At 53.4% G+C, this 22,591-nt stretch overlaps 2 protein-coding genes across 2 annotated transcripts; one reads left to right on the top strand and one right to left on the bottom strand.

The window, feature by feature from the left end:
* Positions 1-546: 546 nt before the first annotated feature.
* On the bottom strand, positions 547-11,162 carry LOC135978361 (class I histocompatibility antigen, F10 alpha chain-like). Its single transcript, XM_065579318.1, has 3 exons — positions 10,842-11,162; positions 5,350-5,613; positions 547-4,781 (listed from the first exon to the last, which is right to left on the bottom strand). The coding sequence occupies exons 1-3, from the start codon at positions 10,912-10,914 to the stop codon at positions 4,771-4,773; spliced, it is 348 nt and encodes a 115-aa protein (XP_065435390.1). The 5' UTR covers positions 10,915-11,162; the 3' UTR covers positions 547-4,770.
* A 4,131-nt stretch (positions 11,163-15,293) lies between these two features.
* LOC135978360 (fibrinogen-like protein 1-like protein) lies at positions 15,294-19,595 on the top strand. The gene is made up of 2 exons (XM_065579317.1): positions 15,294-15,435; positions 16,825-19,595. The coding sequence occupies exons 1-2, from the start codon at positions 15,366-15,368 to the stop codon at positions 17,616-17,618; spliced, it is 864 nt and encodes a 287-aa protein (XP_065435389.1). The 5' UTR covers positions 15,294-15,365; the 3' UTR covers positions 17,619-19,595.
* The last annotated feature ends 2,996 nt before the right edge of the window (positions 19,596-22,591 follow it).

Here is a 22,591-nt window from a genome sequence, read left to right as displayed (position 1 = left end):
GGTCCTTGCTATGTTGGGGCATAGGGACCATTCATGGTGAGAAGATCTGAGTTGCCAGCTTGTTCTGGGCTCCCAAAAGGGGAGAAGCTTTGAGGTGTATTGAGTGCTTTATGAAGAACTCCCACAAGCAAATGGCCTCCTGACACAGTGGGGAGAAGAGCGGGCCGCTCTCTGCCTGTTGATGTAAAACATGGCTGCCATATGGTCTGTAAGAACTTGCACCACCTTGCTTGCGATGGTGGGTAACAACACCTGACATGCTAGGCCAACCGCTCTGAGCTCTCTGACGTTTATCCATAGCAAGAGTTGCTGCCGGGACCACTGACCTTGTGTCGTGAGGTGCCGAAGATGGGCAGGCACTGTGAGCACCGAGTCCAAATGATGGCTGTTTGGCCGGTACACTGAGGCCAGCCAAGCCTGTAGGGGTCTGAGGTGCAACCTCGCATACCACACCTCGTATAGGCACGCGACCCATGTGACCCAACAGCCTGAGTGGGCCTTGACCTGTGACGACACTAACTGGAAGCGGGCTCCTGGGAGGAAGGCCCTGGCCTGGGTAGAATTGAGCAACGCTCCGATAAACACTATCCTCTGAGCCGGGAGGAGTGTTGGCTTCTGCTCGTTTATCAGCAGGCCCAGTGCTCGAAAGGTTGTTTGGACGAGGTGGATGCTGGCTTTCATCTGGGATTGGACTGGTCATTGACCAGCCCGTCACTGAGGTACAGATACACATGCACCCCTCACCTTCTCAGGAAGGCTGCCACTATTACCAGCATTTCATAAAGACCCATTAGGCTGCTGACAGGCTGAACGGGAGGATGGTAAACTGGCAATGAGTCTGGTTCACAACGATCCCGAGAAACATTCTGTGGCCTCGGGAAATAGAGGTGTGGAAATAGGCATCTTTCAAATCGAGGGTGGCGTCCCAGTCCCCTACATCCAGGGAAGGAATGATGGAGACAATGCACAACTTCAGTCTTTGAGATGTTGCAGGTCTAGAATGGGTCAGAGACCCACTTTGGCACTCAGGATTAAGGATCGTAACATTGCACTCCACATACTTTATGGAAATATGATTATGAATGTGAATATGATGCAACTGGAATATGCTTTATGCAATATTCTCTTGTATGATGTCATTAGAAAGCTTGTAATCTACTGAGTATGTTCATCCTATTTGTTTTCATGTATTATTTCTATGTCTGGAATTGGGGAAATATGAAACTTGTATCACTGTTGTAGTCACACCAGATGAGGGCCGTCAATGGGGCATTGGGAACTTGATGGCTCCCATTGATTAGGGCAATTGATAGTACATGATTTATTTACCTGAAAGCCTTCCTGTGTACATAGGGGCCAACCAAGGAGGAATGGAGACTTGACCATGTCACCTGGTAGTGAAATCCATCTTTAATCTGGTACTTTTCCATTTAGCAAGAGGGGCAGGGACTCAGAAAGAGAAAAGATTCCCACCTTGTGCCAAAGTTATAAAAGGGGGTGCCAGTCATGAGAAAACCCCTGCTTATCAAATGAGATGTCTGCTGGATCTAACAAAGACTGTACCAGGGGAAAGGATTGGGCCCAGACTAGGAAAGAGTCCAGTCTGTGAAGTAAACTTATTGGAACATCTTTGAGGATGAGATATTTCCTGTAATCAGTTTCTTCATGTATCAGGCTTAGACTTCAGTGTTTTGTTTCAATTTGCTCTGTTACTTACTTTGTTCTGTCTATTACTTGAAATCACTTAAATCCTATTTTCTATACTTAATAAAATCACTTTTGTTTATTAATAAACCCAGAGTAAATGATTAATACCTGGGGGAGCAAACAGTTGTGCATCTCTCTCTATCAGTGTTATAGAGGGTGGACAATTTAGGAATTTATCCTGTATAAGCTTTATACAGAGTAAAAGGGATTTATTTGGGGTTTGGGCTCCCAAAAAGGTTGAATACTGAGTGCTGGGAAAGTCCCTGTTAACTGAGAAGCCCCTGGGCTGAGTGAATCTGTTTCTGTGGCCCAACCTCTGTGTCTGTGCTGGAGGTGACTGGTGTGTCTAACTCAGCAAGACGGGAGTGGAGGGAAACCTGTTCGGGTAGGAGGGTTATTCTCAGTGGTATCCCAGGACATGGAGTGACAGTCTCAAGGGGAGTCTCTGTGACCAAACCCATCACAACTTCAGCCTGGCCTCCCTGTCCTTTTTCAGATGTGGACTGAACTGGTGGAAGAGCTGACAGCGATCCGCAATAGGAGTCTCATCCAAGCACTTTAGACAGCTGGAGTGCAGGTCGCTCAAAGCCATGGGCTTGCCACAGGAGGCACCGGGTCTGAAGCCCGGAGACCGAGACATGCCCAGTTTCAGGAGCAGAAGAAACTCTGCTAGAAGAGTCCAACTAACTATTTATATCAGTGGTGTCCAATACGTTCGCCACTAGCCACAGGTGGCTAATAGGCTATTGAATTGTGGCTAATGCATGTGGCTTTTTTGTAATGTGGCTAATAAGAAAAATTCAAAACCACAAGTGTGGCTAGCAGTGTGGCTAGCATCGAATTTCTATTGGACACTGCTGATTTATACCAATCAACTAAAGTCAAAAAGTGAGAAAACAACTGAGGTGAAAAGGGATGGAGTAACGAGAGAACCACTGAGAATCTGGAGAGATGCAGGGCGGCTGGTCACAGACACGCAGAGATCCCAAGCCAGGTGCCCGAGAGGAGTGGGGTGGGTCAGCCCTCCCCACCCACCCCTCTTCTCCTCCGTGCTGCACTCCACAGGGATAAGCAGGGTGGGGCATGTGACAAACTGGGACTGTTCTTAATGTGGTCTGTGAATGCTGACAGGGGAGCGTGGCTAGGATAGTCTGCAATGGGGGGATGGGAGACTGACCAACGGAGAATACCTGAGCATGTAACATGAGAACCCAGGAAGGGGTTAGAGGCCAGGTGAGACCTTTGCCTGGGAAACTGAACAAAGGCTGTGGGAGGGGTCGCTGAAGGAGAGTCTCGGAAGCTGGCTGGTGAGGTGGCTGGGAAGCAGAGAGGGCTCTGACCTCCCAAGGGGGCTGGGGTGCCTGAGGACCCCAAGATGGACCTAACTGAGGGGTATCCTGTGGTCTGTGCCTGCAAGACCTGTCTTGGACTGTGTCCCTGTCATCTAAATAAACCTTCTGCTTTACTGGCTGACTAAGAGTCATGGTGAATCGCAGGAAGCCGGGGGTGCAGGGCCCTGAGTTCCCCCACACTCCGTGACAGGGCACCGATGTGGTCTCAGAGGGACCAGACCCCGAATTCCCCCATGTGTGTGTTGGGGGCAGACACAGCTAGAGAGAACACTTGGTGGTCAAGATGCAGGACTCAGGACAGTCTCTGGCGATCTGGCAGCCCCAGGATGGGGGGAGGAAGAGGGGTAAATGGGGGGAGGAGGGCAGGAGGGACAGTGGTTTGGGGAGGGGGCAGTGGGAACAGAACAGCAGCTCCCCAGCGCAGGCGAGCGGAGCCCCTCTCTCAGCACTGGGGAGGCTGGTGTCCGTGTGAACAGGTCAGGCTGGACAGGCTCAGCAGCAGGGGACCAATGGGTGAGACTAGTCAGGAGAGGGTTAAACTAGCTACAGAGGGGGCGGGCTGGGGGCAGACACTTGGCAACCCTCCACGCTGTCGCTTAGTCCTGGGGCAGGGCCACCAGAAACCCAGGTGTCCAGGGCAGGACAGGAATTAGTTCTCATTGCTGCTGTCAGTGCTGGGAGCCAGGAGGGATTGGAGGTGCTACAACAAGGGGCTGGGGACACTCCTGGGTGAGCACCAATGCGACAGGCCAGTACCACTGACACGGGGGAAACAGGGATTGTCACTCGCGAGTCCCCTGTCAGGAAGGGAGGAGCAATTACGTCAGAGAGACCGTCACCTGCCAGGGACAGTTCAGCAGCGCCAGGCACTGAACGCTTATGGATCATTCCCGTGCTAAGTGAGACAGCACAATCGGGGGCCTGGCCAGGTGACTACAGCCCCCCACATCAGGGACTGAGCAGGAAGAACGGCTCTGTACACGTCTATCGATAGCGTGCAGGGGAACCTGCCTGACCCCGGGGGCTCCGTGCTGGGTTTGTGCTGCCAGGAGTAAGGCAGCCCGGGAGTCTCTGCACGTTGCAAAAAGAACAGGAGTACTTGTGGCACCTTAGAGACTAACAAATTTAGCTGTAGTCCACGAAAGCTTATGCTCTAATAAATTTGTTAGTCTCTAAGGTGCCACAAGTACTCCTGTTCTTTTTGCGGATACAGACTAACACGGCTGCTACTCTGAAATCTGCACGTTGCAGGGGCTGATTCTCTCACTAACTCTCCAGCCCAAGTTGATGACACTCTGCGGAGTCTGACCTGAGATAAACTCACTCTGGAAATAAGACAAAGTGAACAATGAAGGAGGCTCACTGGTGAGCAGCTTCTCCCCAGGGCTGGGGTGAATGCAGCACTGCCTGCTCTTGTGACTTTACTGTGCGTTTCATGATAGTGGGTGGTTTTAATAACTCCCCAGTTCCTGGACTCATGGGATTAGGGGAAAGTCTCAGCTCTCTTTTCTTACAGCAATAACTTCTAGTCCTTCTAGCAGCAGGGAAAACCCCAGAAATGTGTCCCCTAAGGGCTCAAACCAGAGGGCAAATAAAAATAAGCTCCAGTATTATTCCCAAAATACTTACAACGCTTAAGCCAAACTCAGGATTTTGGGGGTCTGACTCGTGATGTCTGAACACTTGGGGCTGTCGATATTGGGGTTCCCCATCATTCGATATCTGGGAATTGAGACAAGACGTCTCAGAACCCTGTTCTAGCTCTAGGGTCTGACAGAGTCACTGTTGTAGCCAGGAGGAACAAACCCCCCTGTCCAGAAATCGCTGGGTGCGATTCTCTGGCCTGCGTCACCAGGAGGTCGGACTAGCCGGGTCTGCTGGGAACTTCTGGCTTTTGCACCTCTGCCACTCTGTCTGGGAAATATATGTCTGGGAAAGGGCGGGGGTGGGAGGGGGCCCCCCGAAGGGCAGCAGAGGCAGCTGCAAGTGGGACTGGTAGCAGAAGTCTGGGCTGTTTGGGGAGGGGACAATCTGAGAGTCCCACTTTGGAGGGTGTCAAAAAATCTCTTTCGCATGGACCCTCCATCCTGCAGCCCCTCCCCCCATCCCATATCCCTTTGTCCCCCACATTCACACTGACTCCAGCGAGAAAATGCGCCTTCGGGCTCTGTCCCCTCCCCCCATCCCCAACACACATCCCGGTGTCCCTTCACCCTGTTTACATCAACCACACTCCCAACCCCCACCCCATTTCCCTGCATCCCTAGGTCGTGTTGTGTCCTTCACTCACCCTCGGTCCGGTTGTAGAGCTGACTCAGGGTGTTCAGACTCACGTTGTACCATTTCTGGAAGCGCTGTCCCCACCAGGTCACCTCGTCCCAGAACTCCGAACCCTCGTTCTGCGCCATCCACAGTGTGTAGGGCTCCTCCCTCTTCGTCCCACTGGTGTAGACATAGGTGAGCTGATCGTCCACATACACAACACGGCTGTACCAGGGCAGCCCCGGGGCAGGCTCCGACACCACAGTGTCCAAAATGCGCCTGGAGTGCAGGCCTGAGGGGGGAGATTGGGGGAGGGGAGAGTCAGACCAAACCAGACCCTGCCAGGAGCCCCTGGCAATATGCGAGAGGCAGCGCCATCCCTTAGGAGGGCTCCCATGGGAGGGAGATCTGGGGAAGGGCTCACAGAACGGCCTGACCGGGGAGAAAGAGACAGTGGGGTAGAAGGAGAAAGGGAGGCAGGGCTGGAGGGGGAGTGAGGAGAGGAAGGGGTAGGGAGGTACAGGGGGGCTGGAGCATGTGAGGAGTACGGGAGCATATGGGGACAGTGTACTGGGGGTACAGGGGAGTGTGAGGCAGGAGAGGGGGCCCAGGAGGAGGGGCAGGGCTGGAGTGCGGTGTGGGGAAAAGGAAGGGGGTGTTATGGGAGAGGGTGGGGCAGGAGGACTGGGGGAGAGGAGATGCACGAGCTGAAGCTGGGGAAGGCAAGGTGGACAGGGGAATGTGTCCAAGCTACAGGTGGGAGCCACGACACCGGCTGTGCACAGAATTTACTGTAATTTATTCAGAACATAAGAACGGCCAGACTGGGTCAGACCAAAGGCGCATCTAGCCCAGTCTCCTGTCTTCTGACAGTGGCCAATGCCTGGTGCCCCAGAGGGAATGAACAGAACAGGGAATTATCAAGTGATCCATCCTCTGTCGCCCATTCCCAGCTTCTGGCAAACAGAGGCTAGGGACAGCATCCCTGCCCATCCTGACCAATAGCCATTGGTGGACCTATCCTCCATAAACTTAGCTAGATCTTTTTTGAATCGTGTTATAGTCTTGACCTTCACAACGTCCTCTGGAAAGGAGTTCCACTGGTTGACTGTGTGTTGTGTGAAGAAATACTTCCTTTTGTTTGTTTTAAAGACCTGCTGCCTATTAATTTATTTGGGTGACCCCTAGTTCTTGTGTTATGTGAAGGGGTAAACAACACTTCGGTATTCACTTTCTCCAAACCAGTCTTGATTAAGACTATGATTTTCTCATGGATATTTGTAGTATAAGACCTGGACAGGTCCTGGGCAACGAAGAAAAGCTCACGGAAGCCCGTGACCCATCCGTGACTTTTACTAAAAATATCCATGGCAAAATGGGGAGCTCAGCTGCGTGACCCACACACCACCCACGGGCTAGGCAACTGCAGCCCACTCAGAGCTCCAGGTCCCCCTGCCACCCACAGCAACTTGGAGCGGTTGGTTCCCCCACAACCCACGGAGGCCGCCCCACCGCTCCTGGCTGCTACAGGTGGCAGGGGGACCGCACAGCTTCCGGCCGCCGTGTTCTGAAGTCATGGAGTTTGCTGGAAGTCACAGATCCCATGACTTCTGCAACCTCTGTGGAAAGATAGAATTTCATTATATCCCCCCCAGTCATCTCTTTTCCAAGCTGAAAAGTTCCAGTCTTATTAATCTCTCCTCATGTAGCAGCCATTCCATACCCCTAATCATTTTTGTTCCCCTTTTCTGTACTTTTTCCAATTCCAATATTTCTTTTTTCTGATGGAATGACTACATCTGCATGCAGTATTCAAGATGTGGGCATACCATGGATTTATATAGAGGCAATATGATATTTTCTGTCTTACTATCAATCACTTTCCTAATGATTCTCAACATTCTGTTAGCTTATTTGATTGCCACTGCGCATTGAAAAAACAAGGAGTCCTGTGGTACCTTAAAGACTAAGCTTTCGTGTATGCATCTGACAAAGTGGGTTCCAGCCCACGAAAACTTATGCCCAAATAAATTTGTTAGTCTTTAAGGTGCCATGGGACTCCCCTTTGTTTTTGCAGAAACAAACTAACATGGCTACCCCTCTGAAACTCCACATTGAGTGCATGTTTTCAGAGAACTATCCACAATGACTCCAAGATCTCTCGAGTGGTAACAGCTAATTTAGATCCCACCACTTTATATGTATAAACTGGGATTATGTTTTCAAATGTGCATTACTTTGCATTTATCCACACGGAATTTCACCTACCATTTTATTGCCCAGTCACCCAGTTTTGTAAGATCATAGAATCATAGAAGATTAGGGTTTGAGGAGACCTGGGAGGTCATCTAGTCCAATGCCCTGCTCAAAGAAGGACCAACACCAACTAAATCATCCCAGCCAGGGATTTGTCAAGAAGGGCCTTAAAAACCTTCTAATGATGGAGATTCCACCAGCTCCCCAGGTAACCCATTCCAGTGCTTTACCACCCTCCTAGTGAAAAAGTTTTTCCTAATATCCAAACGAGACCTCCCCCACTGCAACTTGAGACCATTACTCCTTGTTTGGTCATCGGCTACCACTGAGAACAGTCTAGATCCATCCTCTTTGGAACCCCCTTTCAGGTAGTTGAAAGCAGCTATCAAATCCCCCCCCATTCTTCTCTTCTGCAGACTAAATAAGCCCAGTTCCCTTAGCCTCTCCTCATAAGTCATGTACTCCAGCCCCCTTATCATTTTTGTTGGCCTCCGTTGGACTCTGTCCAATTTTTGCACATTCTTCTTGTAATGTGGGGCCCCAAAATGGACACAGTACTCCAGATGAGGCCTCACCAATGCCGAATAGAGGGGAATGATCATGTCCCACGATCTGCTGGCAATGCTCCTACTTATACAACCCAAAAGGATGTTGCCAAAAAAGCTAACAAGGGCACACTGTTGACTCATATCCAGTTTCTCATCCGCTGTAACCCCTAGGTCCTTTTCCCAGAACTGCTGCGTAGGAAATCGGTCCCTAGTCTGTAGCAGTGCATGGGATTCTTCCGTCCTAAGTGCAGGACTCTGCACTTGTCTTTGCTGAACTTCATCAGATTTCCTTTGGCCCAATCCTCTAATTTGTCAAGGTCCCTCTGTATCCTATTCCTACCTCCAGCGTATCAACCACTCCTCCCAGTTTAGTGTCATCTGCAAACTTGCTGAGGGTGCAATCCATGCTATCCTCCAGATCATTAATGAAGATGTTGAACAAAACCGGCCCCAAGACTGACGCTTGGGGCACTCCGCTTGATACTGGCCGCTAACTAGACATGGAGCCATTGATCACTGTTGAGCCCGATGATCTAGCCAGCTTTCTATTCACCTTACAGTCCATTCATCCAGTCCATACTTCTTTAACTTGCTGACAAGAATACTGTGGGAGACTGTATGAAAAGCTTTCCTAAAGTCAAACAATAACATGTCCACTGCTTTCCCCTCATCCACAGAGCCAGTTAACTCATCATAGAAGGCAATTAGGTTAGTCAGGCATGACTTGCCCTTGGCGAATCCATGCTACTGTTCTTGATCACTTTCCTCTCCTCCAAGTGCTTCAGAATTGACTCCTTGAGGGACCTGCTCCATGATTTTTCCAGGGACTGAGGTGAGGCTGATTGGCCTGTAGTTCCCCGGATCTTCCTTCTTCCCTTTTTTAAAGATGGGCACTACATTAGCCTTTTTCCAATCATCCGGGACCTCCCCCGATTGCCATGATTTTTCAAAGATCATGGCCAATGACTCTGCAATCACATCAGCCAACTCATTTAACATCCTCGGATGCGGTGCATCCGGCCCCATGGACTTGTGCTCGTCCAGCTTTTATAAATAGTCCTGAACCACTTCTTTCTCCACAGAGGGCTGATCACCTCCTCCCCATACCGTGCTGCCTGGTGCAGTAGTCTGGGAGCTGACCTTGTTCGTGAAAACAGAGGCAAAAAAAGCATTGAGTACATTAGCTTTTTCCACATCCTCTGTCACTAGGTTGCCTCCCCATTCAGTAAGGGGCCCACACTTTCCTTGACCTTTTTCTTGTTGCTAACATAGCTGTAAAAAACCCTTCTTGTTACTCTTAACATCCCTTGCTATCTGCAACTCCAAGTGTGATTTGGCCTTCCTGATTTCACTCCTGCATGCCTGAGCAATATTTTTATACTCCTCCCTGGTCATTTGTCCAATCTTCCACTTCTTGTAAGCTTCTTTTTTGTGTTTAAGATCAGCAAGGATTTCACTGTTAAGCTAAGTTGGTCGCCTGCCATATTTACTATTCTTTCTGCACATCGGGATGGTTTGCTCCTGCAACCTCAATAAGGATTCTTTAAAATATAGCCAGCTCTCCTGGATTCCTTTCCCCTTCATGTTAGTCTCCCAGGGGACCTTGCCCATTAGTTCCCTGAAGGAGTCAAAGTCTGCTTTTCTGAAGTTCAGGGTCCGTATTCTGCTGCTCTCCTTTCTTCCTTGTGTCAGGATCCTGAACTCGACCATCTCATAGTCACTGCTCCCAGGTTCCCATCTACTTTTGCTTCCCCTACTAATTCTTCCCGGTTTGTGAGCAGCAGGTCAAGAAGAGCTCTGCCCCTAATTGGTTCCTCCAGCACTTGCACCAGGAAATTGTCCCCTACACTTTCCAAAAACTTCCTGGATTGTCTGTGCACTGCTGTATTGCTCTCCCAGCAGATATCGGGGTGACTGAAGTCCCCCATGAGAACCAGGGCCTGCGATCTAGTAACTTCTGTTAGTTGCCAGAAGAAAGCCTCGTCCACCTCATCCCCCTGGTCTGGTGGTCTATAGCAGACTCCCACCATGACATCACCCTTGTTGCTCACACTTCTAAACTGAATCCAGAGACTCTCAGGTTTATCTGCAGTTTCATACTGGAGCTCTGAGCAGTCATACTCCTCTCTTACATACAACGCAACTCCCCCACCTTTTCTGCCCTGCCTGTCCTTCCTGAACAGTTTATATCCATCCATGACAGTGCTCCAATCATGTGAGTTATCCCACCAAGTCTCTGTTATTCCAATCACATCATAATTCCTTGACTGTGCCAGGACTTCCAGTTCTCCCTGCTTGTTTCCCAGGCTTCTTGCATTTGTGTATAGGCACTTAAGATAACTCGCTGATCGTCCTGCTTTCTCAGTGTGAAGCACGAGTCCTCCTCTCTTGTGCTCTCCTGCTCGTGCTTCCTCCTGGTATCCCACTTCCCTCAGGGCTTTGGTCTTCTTACCCCCCCGCCCCCCGCCAACGAACCTAGTTTAAAGCCCTCCTCACTAGGTTAGCCAGCCTTCTTGCAAACCCCAAGTAAGTTGGGCAGTGTCCTTTTCCCCTCTTCCAACCCTTATCTTCTATGATTCTATGACCCAGTAGGGCCAGGCTGCACTGGGGCCTAACCCTGTTTAGGTCAAACCACACCGGTTACTGAGGTGTCACAAGGGCACCAATGTGCCTTAAGCCATTTTAAACAAACCCCAAATCCACCCCGCACCCTCACCCGGATCAATACGGGCTGCTGAGCTGCTCTGGCCCCAACGAAGCCTCACCCCCTGGCTGGGTGAGGTTGGCATTAGATGAAGGGGTTACAGTTCAGTGGCTCTCAGCACCCCACTACACACAGTGTCCCAGCAGTGACCCTGGCAGCACCTGGCACAAGGGGGCCAGGACCCCCCCAGTCACTATAGCAACGTCACCGTTCCACGTCAGTGACCGCTCAGTGCTGGGGGGAGCGGTGTGGTTATCCTGACACCTCTGAACGCAGAGCCCAGAACTGCCCCCCCACACCCAGCTCCCCTCTCCCTGCACCCCCCAGCCCGACTGCCCCCCCACACACCCAGCTCCCCCCTCCCTGCACCCCTGCAGCCCGACTGCCCCCCCACACCCAGCTCCCCCCTCCCTGCACCCTCGGGCCCGACTGCCCCCCGACACCCAGCTCCCCCCTCCCTGCGCCCCCCAGCCCGACTGCCCCTCCCCCGACACCCAGCTCCCCCCTCCCTGCGCCCCCCAGCCCGACTGCCCCTCCCCCGACACCCAACTCCCTGCACCCCCCAGCCCGGCTGACCCCCAACACCCAGCTCCCCCCTCCCTGCATCCCCCAGCCCGGTCTCGGCCCCACAACCCGAGAACCCCGCGGGGCGCTGAGACCGGACTCCAGCTCCCAGCTACTGGCCGTGTGAGCCTCCAGTCTGCAGGGATTGGCTGAGAGGGGACCATCCCGCCAATAGCGGCGCGCAGCCCCGCCTCCGTCACCGGTCGCTGGGCAGAACCCGCTGGGCCGGCTGGCGAAGGGGAACCGAATGTCTGAGCCGGGGGGGGCGGGGGCGGGATGAGACCTGGGCCCCGGGGCTGTAATGGGCGGAGCCGCCATTAGCTCGGCCGGTCTCTGGCCCCGCCTCTCTGGGGTCAGCTGGTCCGTGTGTTCCGAGGCTGGAACTCGCGGGGGGCCGCACCCCCGGGCTGGGGGCGGTGGCACTAGGGGAAGGGGTCACAGTTCGGGTCAGGGGCTCTCAGCCCCCCACTACACACAGTGTCCCAGCAGCGCCCTTAGCTCTAGTCGGACCTGCAGCCCCCAGGCCCGAGACCCCTTCCTGGAGCTCGGGGACTTGTCTGTCCGGCTGGGAACTTTAATCACTTTCTGGATTTCATGAATTAACCCCTTCCCGCCCCTCTCCCTTTGCGGGGAGGGACACCACAACAACCCCTGGCACTCCTACAGCCTCACTGCCCCCAGTGATTTGCCCTGGAAGCAGCAAATCTAGGGCTAGAACCCAGGAGTCCTGGCTCCAGCCCCCTGATCTAAGCACAAGGAGATGGTGACCCAACTCCTGTATTTTCTTTGCTTTTGCAAGTCATGGGGCTGTTTACCTCATTTGGGGGAATTATTTTTCGTTAGTCTCCTCTTGGGGGCAGAGGAGGTACCAAGGCTCTGGGGCCTGAGACGTTTGCCCCGTGCTGCAGGACAGTCACTGTGGGCGTTCGTATCACTGGGCATTGCACACTGCCCTGGGCCGGTCTCTCCTGGTCTGGGGAGCCAGGCTAATGGGAAACTTCCCCAGCTGGGATGCTGTCAAGGCTGATTCCCCACGCTGGCACTTTGAGTGCAGAAGGGGGGGAGGGTCCACAAGGACTCTAAAAATTAATACTGGCCACTCCAGGCTTGTATTAAACTCCCAAGGTTACAGATCCCCCTGGCCGTGGATTGGTAAATGCTGCCACCCCTTTGAGAGCCCAGGAAGGCGCGCTTGGGAATTCCTTCCTGTGGGGTACCCCCGAACTCTTCCCCCCTTGTCTGGGGAAGAACTGAAAAAAGGAAAAGAAATCAGCTGCTGCCACCAGCTAACTGAAAAACATGCACAGACTTCTTAAAACACAGAAATCCAATAATGTTCTTAAAAAAGGATCTCCCAGCAGTACGCCTTCTCGCTCTCAGCTCCTAGTGCCTCTTGCTCCCAGATCCTCACACACACCACCACAAACTGACGTGAGCTCCTTTTTAAACCCAGGTGCCCTGATTAGCCTGCCTTAATTGAGTCTAGCAGGTTCTTCTTAATTGACTCCAGGTGTCCTAATTAGCCTGCCTGCCTTAAATTGGTTCAAGAAAGTTCCTGCTTGTTCTAGTGCAGCCCCTGCTCTGGTCACTCAGAGAACAGAAAACTATTCATCCAATGGCCAGTATATTTGCCTTCTACAAGGCTTCTGTACCCCACTTGTCTGGGTCTGTCACATATCCCTCCCCCCTGCTCAACACCAAGGGGTTGGGCAGCTTGGGACGCCAGACAGTGCACACGTGACAAGCCATCGGCATTACCGTGATGGCTCCCTGCTCTGTGTTGCACATGGAACTGGAAAGGTTGGAGGGATAAGAACCACCTGGTCACCCTAGTGTTCTTCTCCTTGTTCCGTTGCATCCATTGAAGAGGGGCATGGTCGGTCACGAGGACAAATCTGCACCCGAGCAGGTAGTAGCGCAACGTTTCCATGGCCCATTTTACAGCGAGGTACTCTCTCTCCACCACAGCATATTTTTGTTCCCTCGGAAGGAGTTTCCTACTGAGGTAGAGAACTGGATGTTCCTCTTCCCCAACCATCTGTGATAGAACGGCCCCTAACCCTACTTCCGATGCATCCGTCTGCAGGATAAATTCCTTGGTAAAATCTGGGGCTATCAGTACGGGGTTACTGCAGAGGGCAGTCTGTAGGTCTGTGAACGCTCTCTCTGCTCCGTCAGACCATCTCACCAGATCAGGTCCGTGGGCTTTCAGTAGGTCTGTCAGGGGGCTTGCCCTTGTGGCAAAGTGGGGGCTAAATCGTCGGTAATACCCCACCACACCTAGGAATGCCCGGACTTGTTTCTTGCGATGTGGTCGGGGCCAATTTTGGATGGCCTCTAACTTGTTCAGTTGGGGTTTTACCAAACCTTTTCCCACAATGTAGCCAAGATATTTGGCCTCCGTAAACCCTACAGCACACTTAGCAGGGTTAGCTGTAAGGCCAGCTCGCCTGAAGGTATTGAGGACTGCCTCCACCTTCGAGGTGGGTTTCCCAGTCTGGGGTATGAATGACCACATCGTCCAGGTAGGCAGCAGCATAATGATTATGGGGGTGTAGTAGCTTATCCATGAGGCGCTGAAAGGTAGCTGGGGTCCCATGTAGTCCAAAAGGGAGGACAGTGCGGCTTTAGCCTGTTCTGGTTTGACACATACACACACACCCCGCCCCAACCCGCCTCACCCCACAAAAAGCTGCCATTTTGCAACTGTCATGGGCCGGCAGCAGCTGTAATCAAACTTGGGACCTCTGGAGCTTCACACGTGAGCCTCTGCTGTAGGGTTCTCAACCTATTTCGCATTGGGGGCTGCATATGCCGTGCTCTGCGTTCTGTGGGCTGTAGCTACACAAGATGTAATACCAGGGCCGGGATAGATATACCTGGGGGGGGGGGGGTGAATGAGCCGGTTTCTGTCCAAGAGTCTGGATTGCTCTGGGCTGCTGATCCCGGCAAGGTCATTGTGAATCCCTGCGCTGAGTGCTGAAGGTGGCCTGGGAAAAGCATGTGTGGGGCGGGGGAGGGGTGTCTATGTTAATCCCGGCTGAAATAAATGGCCATGCCCTTGCTAGGGCAGCGCTTCCAGTGCACCCCTCAGGGACCCGGCTCCATTTTGAACTCTTTTTGGCCAGGACTGTGGCCCCTGGCGACTCTGCCCACTTTAAGCCTGGCCTGAGCTGGGCCCACAGAACAGCTGCAGTGTCAGCAGCGTGTCCCCCTCTGGGCTGCTGGGCTGCAGTGCAGGGGGCAGCATGCCTGGCGTGGGGCACACAGCAGCTCTGTGCCCTGGGTCCCTCTCACCTGGCACTCATCTGAGGGGGGCAGAGCCCTGCCGGAGGCTGCCCAGCTGCTGTCTCTGTGTGGGTGAGCGGGCACTGCCCTCCGGCTGGTGGTAGTGACTGTGGACGGGGGGAGCTGGGACAGAGGGGGTTGCTCCGAGCAGCACTCCCCTTGCAGCGGTGCAGCGCGGGGAGAGAGGAGGCAGCTCCTTCCCCACCACAGGGAGCGCTCCAGCCGGCCCTGACCCGCCCGGGACCCAGGCCATCGGAGCCGCAATCTTTGAATGGTTTTTACCATGCAGCTGGGTCCCCGCTGTGTGCTAATCGGGCCGGCTGCAGAGATGGAGACAGTGGCCGGGCCGGGGGAGAGGTGAATGGTGGGCTTCACCCCATCTCCAGAGACTTCCCCCCCCCCCATGCTGAGCCCCTTTGAACATCCAGCCATGTCCTGTGGTGCCTACCTGGGAGCTGAGCTCTTCTGAAAATCTGGCCCAGTAGTTGAGCCCTCTGAAAACTCTGGCCTTAGCGTCTAAGGGTAACATTTTCAAGAGTGGCTAAGTCACTTAAGTGCCTAAATCCCAGTGACGTCTAGTGGGATTTAGGCACTTGTGAAACTCTCTCCTGGTCTCATGTCCAGCGGTTTCTGTCCCCTGCAGGCTTCCAGTCCAGCTCTCTCCTGCTTCTGTCTGCGCTGTCCATGATGGCGCTCCTTTGCGTAGCCCCCGTGCAGGGCAACGGGGCCCTGGCCCACAAGAAGGTCGAGAGGGGTGAGTAGAGAACCCGTCGGAGAGCTTCTATCATCTGCCATATCCGAGATCAGGGCATCGTGGGCCTGATTCTGCTCCTCTCCTCCATGCCGGGGTCACCCCTAGATCCACTTATCCACTGAATGCACCTTCCAGCCCCCCCGCCAGCGCTGGGCCCAAAGAAACGCTGAGTTCTCCGAAGGGATCGCAAGGCCGGCCTGCGCTAGTGACCCCACTACTCCCATTCGCAGGCCTCCAGCGCCTGGGAATGGGCCAGCCGGGGTGGGGGAGGTGCTGCTCGACTGGCTGTTTGCTTTCCACAGCTTCGTTATCCCTTTCTCCGGTAACGGCTGCCAAGCCCCCGGCAGTGACTGAAGAGCGCTGGTGCCAACCGCAGGGCAGCGTGTGGGAACCAGGCACCCCCCCCGCAAATTGGCTGGGAGTTCTACCCTTCAATCTCACCAACTCCTATACTAGGGCTAGCCCCGGCTAACAGCTGGGGATCTCTCGCTGATGCCTAGAAGCCTTGCGCCCAGAGTCCAGGCAGCAGGGAGAGCCAGTTCCTCCTTGTCAGGGGTTTTCATTCCCTTCTCCCCACATCTCCAGCGGCTCTGGGAGCTGCTCAGGGGCTTGCCCAGGCAGGCCAGGGGCCGAACCAGCTCCAGAGGTGGCCCTGAGCCCCTGCCCCCGCAGAGCTCAGCAGCTCCTCCCCCTCGGCTCAGCTATGGGGGTGGGGCACACAGGGGGATTGTCTGGGGGGTAGGGGAGCTGGGGGGGCTCAGGCTCGAGGGATGACGCTGGGGAGGGGAGGAGCAGTATAACCACAGTGCTTTCATTCTACCAGGATAGTTCGGGACAATTTCCGCCCCAAAGACAAGCCCCTCGATAGGATGTCTGGAATTTTCAAAGGCACCACAGGGAGTTGGGTGCCTAAATCCCACTGAATTCCAATCACAGTCGGGTGTCAAACTCCCTTAGGCTCTTTGAAAACTCCCATTTAAATTGTCACTGATGGGTTTCATAATTGACATTCGCTGAGATGGATCTGGCAGCGTCTCCCCCACCCTCCCCAAACGATTTCTTCAGCAGTACGGACTCAGGAAGGATACAGAGCCTTGGTTTACACTTGATTCATCTCTTCAAGGTTTCTTCAAAACCAGCAGAGCAAGAAACTATTCTTATTTTATTTTATTGGTAAAATGAAAGTGTAAGATCTGGAACGGGATTCTGTGGCCAGGAATGGCCGGGGCGGATTCTGTGGCTGTAGTATTGTGAAATACACAGGACCTGTCTCTAAAAACCCAGCCTCCAGTTACCCCAGGCTGATTTGATTGAGCTAGCTAGCGCGCGCTCTCTCTCTCTCCCTCCCCTCCCCCCCGCCCCCTTAACCTGATGTTCGTGGCATTTCAGGGTTCCCCAAAGACTGCAGCAACATCCCCAGGGACAGCCCCAGCGGGGTCCATGTCATCCAGCCGGCAGGCTCTCCCCCTCGAGTGGTGTGGTGTGACATGGACACCGAAGGCAAAGGCTGGACCGTTGTCCAGAGAAATTCTTACAACACAGAGATCACCTGGAAGGAGTCCTGGAGCACCTACAAGTACGGCTTTGGGAACGTGCAGCAGGATTACTGGCTGGGCAACGAGTACCTGTCCCTGCTCACGCGGCAGAACATCTACAAGGTCCGCTTTGTCGTGGAGGAGAAATCCAACAACACCCGCTACGCACAGTACGACATCTTCAGTGTCGAGGATGAGCCCAGCGGGTACCCGCTGAGGCTGGGCAGGTACTCTGGGGACGGCGAGGACTATCTCACCACCTACCACTCCGGCCTGGGGGGCATACACGACAACATGAAGTTCAGCACGACTGACAAGGATCAGGACCAGGCCAGTGGGAATTGCGCAAGTAGCTATGGAGGCTGGTGGTATGACAAGTGTCAGAACGTCCTGCTCAATGGGAAAGGCTACATCTACTGGGCAGGGTTCTGTAAGAGTGGGGAGTGCAGGTCTTCCCTCATCCTGGTTAAGCCAACAGACGTGTGCTGGGGTCCGGCAGGAGGAGCCCATCGTCCTTGGGAGCCGGCGCCGCTGAGAAGGGGAGACAATATTAGATCAGACACGGCGCGCCAGCCCCCACCTAATCAGTGCAGTCCCTGCAATGCCTCTACTCTGCTCACTCCCTTCCTGTTGGCTTCTGCATGGTAAATCCCCTGGAATAAATGCTGAGAGCCGACCCCGCCGGTGCGTTCGAATGACACGAAAAGCGTGATTGGTGTGTATAACTGGACCCCCGCTTCCACTCTGCCTCGCTGGAAGCCATGTCACTCACTACGACTTTAGACCCACATTAACCTCTGCTTCTCCCAGCCCTGCCACTGCCCCTTGGCATTAGTGATCAATGAATCATGACACTGGATTTCTAGCAACTGTCATTGAGCATTTAAATGGGGGATGACTCAAAGCCAGGACTTTACATCTGAATTCTCCATGTATTAGCAGTGGTGAGTTTGGGTTCAAAAACCTGCCCTCTGTGTTTTTAATAAATATGGTTATTACATGAGAAAACATTGCAACAGTAATTAGTTGCTGATAAACCACTGAGATTAGATAGACATGCAACGAAACCACACAATAAAGATATTGGTGTCCCTCTTCAACCCAAGGGGCTAGTCAAAGTTTGGGGCCCTGGGGATGTTCCAGTGGGGAGCAGAAATTGGCAATGGAGTCTGGTAATTTTTTGATGTCTTGTTTACTGACAAGGAACATACAGAGTCCTGCTTCTCCAAACACAGCAGGAACCAACAGCAGGGATTAGCCTCCCTGCTCTCAGCTCCAAGCCTCTTTAGCCAGCACCTGGCCCAAAAGCTCTCTATGCTCCTCCCAAGATCACACCATGCTCACAGGCTCTGCTTGGCTTTCCTGCTCTGCCTCCGTGTCCTGGCTGCACTGCCCGGCTTGTCTCTGTCACACACGCACCAGCTCAGAACGATACTCGGTGGCATCCTCTGCCCACCTGGGGCTAGTTTCTGGGTACATGCCATCATGGCTTGTTCTACACGAGGCCCCCTTACCTGTTGCTTCCAGCTGTTTTAAATGAAGAGTGCATCCTCACAGCTGTGTCAATGAGATTTTAACTCCACCCATAACATGGTATAATCCAGCTCCTAGCAGTGTATTTATCTGTCAGGCTGACGTCCTCTGAGCATCTCTGAGCATTTCCTGCCTGTTTGGCTTCAGTCACTTCAATCAAAGTTCATTGTGACCAGATGCTGAACACCATTAATGCTAACAGCCAGGGGCAGGAGCACCCCCCCCCCATCCCCCCGAACACGGAAAGAACAGGCTAAAGAACAAGTCAGCTGGGCCTGATGAAGTTCACCCTCGGGCAGGGCTTCCAAATCGTGGGCTGTAGCCCAAAGATGGGCCATGACGTAGCCCTGGCTGGTCCACTGGCAGGGGTGAAGATGGGGGGGAATGTGAACGGGCATTGCCCCCCCCAAAACTGCATCTTTCCAGTCCCCTCCTGACCATGGCCCTTCAGTGCATCCCCAGGACACAAGGCCCTGTCTAATTGGCCTTCCTGACAGAGCCTGCATGGAGAGTGTGCGTAGGGGGGAGTTTGGGGGGCAGGTTTGGAAAGAGGGATGTTTTCAGGGGAAGGGAAGCTGGGAGCCGCTGAGGTGCAGCTGGAAGGTTTCCTCCTCCCTCCTCAGCATCTGGGGTGCAGACGGGGGGAGGGGGTTGCTATTTTGCAGTTGGGAGTATCAGGGACCCCTGCCCCCCCCCCCCCCCCGTGCACTAATCTGTCCTCTCCATCTCGGTTGCTGGTGGTGAGGTGGGGGTGTGCTGTTTTGCAGTGGGGGAGCGGGGGAATCCCCCTGCCCAGGGCACTGACCTCTCCCCTTCCCGCCTCCCATCTCCGCTGTCCGTACTGGGAGCCACCCCCACCCCCCACTCTGCCCATTGCAGGCTGCGCTTGGTGCCCTCCCCAGCCAGCCATCCCTCGCCAGGCTGGAGCATGACGCTGCAAGCGGGGACATCCTCAGCCTGTCCCGGGCAGCCAGCTCGCTCAGCCGTTTTGCTGCCTGGGGGCTCCCTGCCAAACCCAGGGTTCCCCTGCACCATTTCCCCCCAACTTGGGGTCCCACCCACACCCCAACTCCCCCCTGAACATGGCTACCCCTCCCCTCCCAAAACAACCTGAACTCTTCATATGCCACAGCCCACCCCCGCCCCTCCCCATGAGCCACCTGGCAGCAGTGCCCTGCATCGGACCAAACTGCTCTCCATGTCGCCCTCCCACCCCCACACCCCAGGACCAGGCTGGTGCTCACTGGGGCTGGACCCCGTCTGTTACATGGGGTTTCATCACTCCTGCTTCACAGATGTATACAGAGCACTGTATAACCAGAGTTGTCATAACTATAAAGGGAAGGGTAACAGCTCTGCTGTGTACAGTACTATAAAATCCCTCCTGGCCAGAGACTCCAAAATCCTTTTACCTGTAAAGGGTTAAGAAGCTCAGATAACCTGGCTGACACCTGACCCAAAGGACCAATAAGGGGACAAAATACTTTCAAATCTTGGTGGGGGGAAGGCTTTTGTTTGTGCTCTTTGTTTGGGAAGTCATTCGCTCTTGGGACTGAGAGGGACCAGACATCAATCCAGGTTCTCCACATCTTTCTGAACAAGTCTCTCAGATTTCAAACTTGTAAGTAAACAGCCAGGCAAGGCGTGTTAGTTTTTACTTTGTTTCCTCAACATATAAATGTACCTTTTACTAGAGTGTTTACCTCTGTTTGCTGTACTTTGAATCCGATTTCTAACGCAGCGTTTTGCTCTGGCCTATTGCTCTTTAAGTTTGATTACCCTGTAAAGTTATTTTCCATCCTGATTTTACAGAGATGTTTTTTACCTTTTTTCTTTAATTAAAAGCCTTCTTTTTAAGAACCTGATTGATTTCTCCTTGTTTTAAGATCCAAGAGGTTTGGATCTTGATCCACCAGGAGTTGGTGGGAGGAAGGAGGGGGATGGTTAATTCTCCTTGTTTTTAGATCCAAGGGGGTTGGATCTGTATTCACCAGGGAATTGGTGAAAGGTTTCTCAAGGCTTCCCAGGGAAGGGAATCCACTTGGGAATGGTGGCAGTGGACCAGATCTAAGCTGGTAGTTAAGCTTAGCAGTTTTCATGCAGGCCCCCACATTTGTACCCTAAAGTTCAGAGTGGGGAAGCAGCCTTGACAAGAGTCTAGTGACTCTCTCACCCTGGGCTCTCCCCAGTATAGACTCTTGTTCACACTAGTCGAATGATGTTCAAATGCTGAGAAGGAGCAGGGAAGAGGCACAGAAATGACTTGTGGCCTGGCCAGCACACCTTCGAGCAGGCAACCCGAGGGGCTGCAGCTAGTCAGCTTGACTAAGCAGTTCCGAGCTCTGTCATTAAGGTCTATAGTCACCCAGCAGGAGGAGGTAGCTGCATTTCAGGTTTTTGCTCTAGCAGACAAAGGTGTAAGGAGAGCTGGCAAAGCTGATGTTAGAAACATTGACATTGGAAATCCATGTAAGTGTAGAAGAGTGACGGAACCAATCGTGCGGGGAAGTGGGAATTCACTCTCACCTGGCCTCTGGGGATGGAGGCAGCACGTGGCTGGCACTTCTCGCTCCTGCCGTATGAGGGGCAGGTGCTGCTACCGACTGCTCCCCCTAACCCCGCCCTGCTGCGCTCTGGGGATGCTGCCCTGCTGTGGAGCTCTCAGGTGTCTTGAACTGGAATTTGTTTGGAGAGAAACTGCTAAGGAGCCTTATCAGCCCCGAGCAGAGAGTACCTGGGAGCCTGCCTGGGTCGGGCGGGTCTGGTACAGCCTCCCCCCAGGTAAGGCTCTTCCCTGGATCTGCCAACCATTGGAATCTGGAACGATTCCCCCCGAGATAACACCCGGGGCAGCCAGGGCAGGGCAGGGCACGGCCTGCTCCCCGGGAGCGTTAGGGCTTTCAGGAGTCAGAGGTGTCAGCGGAGCAGGTTGTATGTTAAAGCAGCGAAGGCAGTTGGGGGGCAGAGGAATTGGGTGCTTTGCCATTGCACTTGATCAGCTCAATTTGAAAATTCTTTCAAAGGAAATCCAGATGTATACATCTGACTGGGGTACATGTACACACATACACACGCATACTCACATGTGCACACACTCATGTGCACATAAACGTACACACATGTACACATACATATATATACAGACGTGCACATACACGCACACACGCTGTCCCTGGAGCGCCCCAGGATGTGACTGACGGGGTGGCTGGCTATTATGGAGGCAGAAGGGGGTTGGGAGAAAATAATCAAGAAGAAGTTTTGCTGAAAATGCAAACCTAAGCTGGAAATCTGTGCAGGGCTGGGCTCAGCGAAAATGATCTTTTGAGCTGTTCTTTTTAACCGTGGTCCTGTACTTCCTGGTTTGCGTCGGACCCAGGCAGGAGACTGGGTTGCTCTCAGCTGTAGAAGCCATTGGAATGAGCCAGGTCGGAATGAGCCAGGCCCTCAGAGCCTTCTGCCACCAATCGCCCCAGCAGTCACTGATCCACACCAAACCAGGTCCTTCCAGTCAGGCAGTTTCATATGCATACGTCAAACCCTTGGTTTGCCACTCAGACACCACGGTGATGGGCACTGTAAGGACCGAGAGACGCTATACAGGCAGACAGACAAGGAAATAGTGGCCCTGCCTACAGGTGTGTGTGTGGTGCAAACGGATGAACACCAGTTGCTGGCTGAAGGCACAACCTTAATTCCTGCATCTCCTGTCTGTCAGCTATCGTTCGCTTGGCAGCCTGAGCTCCGATTTCTAACACAGCGTTTTGCTCTGGCCTATTGTTGTTCTAATGTCGGGGGCGCCTTGGCCCCTGGTATCAGGAGCGGTGCTAAGGAGGCTGCTTTTCAAAGGTCCTTAAGTAGAGTTGCCAACTTTCTACTTGCACAAAACCAAACGCCCTTGACCCAACCCCTTTCATGCCCTTCCCCAAGGCCCCACCCCCACTCACTCCAGCCCAGCCCACCTCCCTCAGTCGCTCGCTCTCACACCCTCACTCACTTTCACTGGGCTGGAGCTGGGGGTTGGAGTGCAGGGAGGGGTGAGGGCTCTGGTGGGGATGCGGGCTCTGGGATTGGGCTGGAGATTAGGGGTT

The sequence above is a fragment of the Chrysemys picta genome, unplaced genomic scaffold, assembly GCF_011386835.1.
Source record: "Chrysemys picta bellii isolate R12L10 unplaced genomic scaffold, ASM1138683v2 scaf225, whole genome shotgun sequence".
Lineage (NCBI taxonomy): Eukaryota > Metazoa > Chordata > Testudines > Emydidae > Chrysemys > Chrysemys picta.
This window is presented reverse-complemented; position numbering and strand designations above follow the sequence as displayed.

Bases quoted from the DNA above. Each gene is read 5' to 3' on its own strand.
- LOC135978361 (XM_065579318.1), bottom strand. From the start codon at position 10,914: ATGCCAACCTCACCCAGCCAGGGGGTGAGGCTTCGTTGGGGCCAGAGC. The intron at 5,614-10,841 runs GTGAGGGTGCGG...CTCCCCCCTCAG, and splicing joins AGCAGCCCGTATTGATCCGG to GCCTGCACTCCAGGCGCATT.
- LOC135978360 (XM_065579317.1), top strand. From the start codon at position 15,366: ATGATGGCGCTCCTTTGCGTAGCCCCCGTGCAGGGCAACGGGGCCCTG. The intron at 15,436-16,824 runs GTGAGTAGAGAA...GTGGCATTTCAG, and splicing joins CCACAAGAAGGTCGAGAGGG to GGTTCCCCAAAGACTGCAGC.